General features: G+C 60.4%; 1 protein-coding gene across 1 annotated transcript in view; it reads left to right on the plus strand.

Moving 5' to 3' along the window:
• The window catches only part of ARHGEF1 (Rho guanine nucleotide exchange factor (GEF) 1), an 18,502-nt gene that overhangs the window by 6,192 nt on the left and 8,625 nt on the right, over positions 1-3,685 (plus strand). The window contains exons 7-13 of the mRNA XM_010863074.1: positions 193-439; positions 1,075-1,104; positions 1,388-1,487; positions 1,648-1,744; positions 1,826-1,855; positions 2,095-2,232; positions 3,152-3,257. Coding sequence (XP_010861376.1) covers positions 193-439; positions 1,075-1,104; positions 1,388-1,487; positions 1,648-1,744; positions 1,826-1,855; positions 2,095-2,232; positions 3,152-3,257 — 748 coding nt within the window. The remainder of the gene's footprint in view (positions 1-192; positions 440-1,074; positions 1,105-1,387; positions 1,488-1,647; positions 1,745-1,825; positions 1,856-2,094; positions 2,233-3,151; positions 3,258-3,685) is intronic.

Genomic DNA, 3,685 nt, shown 5'->3' on the forward strand with positions numbered 1-3,685 from the left:
ACCCCCCCCCCCCGCCCCGGGGTGGGAGGCCACGCTCTCACCACGGTCCTTGGACAGCAGAGATGCCTTCCTGTCTCATGGCCACCCCAGCCCAAGGAAGCATGGCTGTCAGAGTCCAAGGGTGGGCAGGGATAGGGGTGGACTCACGGCCCAGGGAACTGGCCCCCAGCCCGGGCCCTATTGTCCCCGCAGACCGCACGCGGCCTGACCTCTTTCCTGAGGATCTCCAGCGGCAGTTCGTGCAGGAGGTGGTGCAGAGCCAGCAGGTAGCCGTGGTCCGGCAGCTGGAGGACTTCCGCTCCAAGAAGCTCATGGGCATGACACCCTGGGAGCAGGAGCTGGTCCAGCTGGGGGCCTGGGTGGCGCGGGACCGTGCCAGCTACGAGGCCCGGGAGCGGCACCTGGCTGAGCGGCAACTGACCCACCTGGAGGAGATGCAGTGAGTGGGGCAGGTCTCTCCTTAGCCCAGGGGGCACCCTCTGCTATCCCATCCTCGTCCCATCTGCTTCTGGACTCCCTCTTCAGCTTCAGGGGTCATTTCCATGCATTTGGTTTCCTCTTCTGACTTCTGGGGCCCTTGTGTACACACTTCAGTCATGTCCAATTCTTTGCGACCCCATGGACTGTAGTCCGTCAGGCTTCTCTTGTCCATGGGATTCTCCAGGCAAAAATACTGGAGTGGGTTGCCATGCCCTCCTCCAGGGGCTCTTCCTAACCCAGGGATCAAACCTGTGTCTCTTAACATCTATCTGCATTGCCAGGCAGGTTCTTTACTACTGGTGCCACCTGGGAAGCCTTCGAATTTTCACCCATCTGGTTTTGCATCTTCCCTTCCCAGCTTGGGGGTCCCTCCCAGTTCCCAGGTCCCGTCCTTGGTCTTGCATTCAGGCCTGTGCTTTGGATCCTGCCCTTGCAACTCCCACCACCCTGAGTGAGGGTCTCTCCTCCAGCAGTTGTCCATCCCAGATGCTTCGGCAGAGTGCCCCCGGCCATCCCCTCTTTGAAGGGGACAGTGACCTGTTGTGCTGCGCCCCAGGCTTAGCACATTGGTCACAGACTTCTTTCTTCTTACAGGCACACCATCTCTAACGATGAGGAGAAGAGGTGATGGAAGCAAAGAGGGCAGTGGGGAGTTTGGTGTCATGGGCCCCAGGGAAGGGGGGGTCTACCTGGGGGCCTGGGCGTTGAGCTGCACGCCTGGCCCTGTTCCCTAGAACCTCCTCTCTCTCCCTTTGCTCAGATGCCCAGCAGGAAATGTTGTGGGGCGGGGGTGGAAAGCTGGCGGAGGGGAAGCTGTAGGGGCAGTGGGGTCCCTGCGTCCTTGGGAGCCTGCGCGTCAGTCCGTGCGCCCTCACCGTCCCCTCCCCTCACCGTCCCCTCCCCACAGCGCCGCCGTGGTCAACGCCATCAGCATGTACATGCGGCACCTTGGGGTGCGGACCAAGAGTGGGGACAAGAAGTCCGGGAGGAACTTCTTTCGGAAAAAGGTGCTTCCCTGAGTGCTTCCCCCAAACCTGGCCTTCTCCTCCCCAGAGAGGGCCTTCCCCACCACCCGCCCCCGGAAGCCTCTGCGCCCCTGAGGTTTGAGCCCTCTGTCAACATTGGTCCAGAAATGCCCAGCTCCCCCTCCCCTGACTCCTTCCCCAGATGATAGGGAACCGGCGGTCAGATGAACCGACCAAGACCAAGAAAGGCCTGAGCAGCTTCCTGGATGCCGCCCGCTGGAACCGGGGAGAGCCCCAGGGTGAGGTGCCCGGCCTTGGCCCTGCCCTGACTTCCCTGTGTTGCCCCCACCTCACGATCCCATCTCTCGTTTCACCCCCAGATTTTCGACACCCGAAGGTCGAAGTTGATGGTAATGGTCCTAAACCTAGAGCATCATCCATCCTGGTGACCTAAGAGGGGAGGTGGGGGGACCCACAAGGTCTGAGGGGAGGAGAGGCAAGGGGCTGGGACTCCTGAGTCCGAGGGTGGAGGAGGGGTCTCCTGGGCAACAGGGAGGACCGAGCACAGCAGCCTCTTAGATCCCCCGGCCCTTGTGGATTTGAGTCGCTTGACTCTCATACTCCATTTTCTCCCTTGATACGTCTCCAGCTGAGAAGCCGGGCCTTACAGAACGTAAGGGAGGTCAGGGGGCGCCTTCCCGGGACCGGAATCTCGGAGGCCCTGGGCAGGACACCCCCGGAGTTTCTCCGCACCTTCTGTCTGGGGACAGCCCTGACCGGGAGCCAGGTGAGTTTCCTGGACCCCACAGCAAAACAGCCCCTTGGTCCTCCGCCCTCCCTGCTCCTTGTCACCAGTGTTACTGATAACCACTTCCTTCCCCTGGTTTACCCTTTCCACGGCTTTCCTCCTAAGCTCTGACCTCTGTCCTGGTGATGGATTTCCCCACCTCCTTGGACTACATTTCCCACCAACCCCCATGGTTTCATTTCCCAGAACCCTTTCTAAGTCCATGGCCAACCAGCCCCCTTAGATGGTGAACCTGGCTGCTCCTTGGAAATGTCTCCCACTCCTTGTGTGACCTCCCCCCAGACAGCCACTTGGCCAGGGCCTGGGTTCAAATCCTGGTTCTGCAATTTACTTGTGTCAGATTTTAGAAGCCTTCCTCTCTCTGAACCTCAGCCTCCTCCCCTCTAAATAGGATACATTCTCTTCCCACAAGTCCCAGTGGAGTGTTGGGAGAATGAATGAATGTGGAGGCATCCAGTCTCCTCTCCAAGTGGGAGACTAGCACCCCAGTTTTGCGACATCTTCACCCACTGGGCCCTGGCCGCCCATGTTTTCAGAGCTCTTTCCATCTGTCTGTGTATGTGCTTAGTCACTCAGTCGTGTCCGACTCTTTGCGACCCCATGGACTATACGGTCCAGGGAATTCTCCAGGCCAGAATACTGGAATGGATAGCCTTTCCCTTCTCCAGGGGGTCTTCCCAGCCCAGGGATCGATTCCAGGTCTCCCGCACTGCGGGCAGATTCTTTACCAGCTTCCATCCGTCTGTCCCCCACTAAAATACAGAGCAGCCACGTGGTGCCGGCCAGGCAGTGGATGGCTCAAGGAGTGGAGGCCCCCAGCGTGTAGGGGAGTGTGGGTCTCACCACCACAGGGGCCTTCCAGACAGCCTTGCTTCCCCCCTCAACATTGTCCCCACAGGTGTTGACGCCCTCCTGGAGGTGGGGGACCCGCCCCCACAGGGCCCAGCCAGCCTGGACGCCCCAGCGCCGCTGGAGAGCACGGAGGAGGCTGCCGACACAGAAAGGTGCCCGGAGCTGGGCGTGTTATGGGCGGGGGGCGCGTGTTGGGGGTTGTGCTGCCACTTGGCCTGCCCGTCCCCAGCGAGCCGACTCCACTATGCCCTGCTCCTGCCTCTTTGCCTCCCCTCCCTTCTTCCTCTCTGTCTTTCCTCATCTCTCCCTCCATTCCTTCTTCCTCCCTTTCTCCTTCCCTTCTTCTTCTCCTTCCTTTTTCACTGACTTTTTTTTCTCCTCTCCCCTTGCTCCCTCTTTCTCTCCTTTCCTCCTCCTTCCTCGTCTTCCACTTTACCCCCTCTCAGCTCTTCCTGGCCCCTCTCCCTCTGCCCCTACCACCACCCCATCTTCCATCCATCCCCCCCACCCATTCTTAAGCCTCCAGCCCAGCCTCCTTGCTCCTGCCTCCCAGCGCCCCCTCCCTCCCTCCCCCCAGCCC

This window comes from Bison bison, unplaced genomic scaffold (genome assembly GCF_000754665.1).
Source record: "Bison bison bison isolate TAMUID 2011002044 unplaced genomic scaffold, Bison_UMD1.0 scf7180017858349, whole genome shotgun sequence".
NCBI lineage: Eukaryota > Metazoa > Chordata > Mammalia > Artiodactyla > Bovidae > Bison > Bison bison.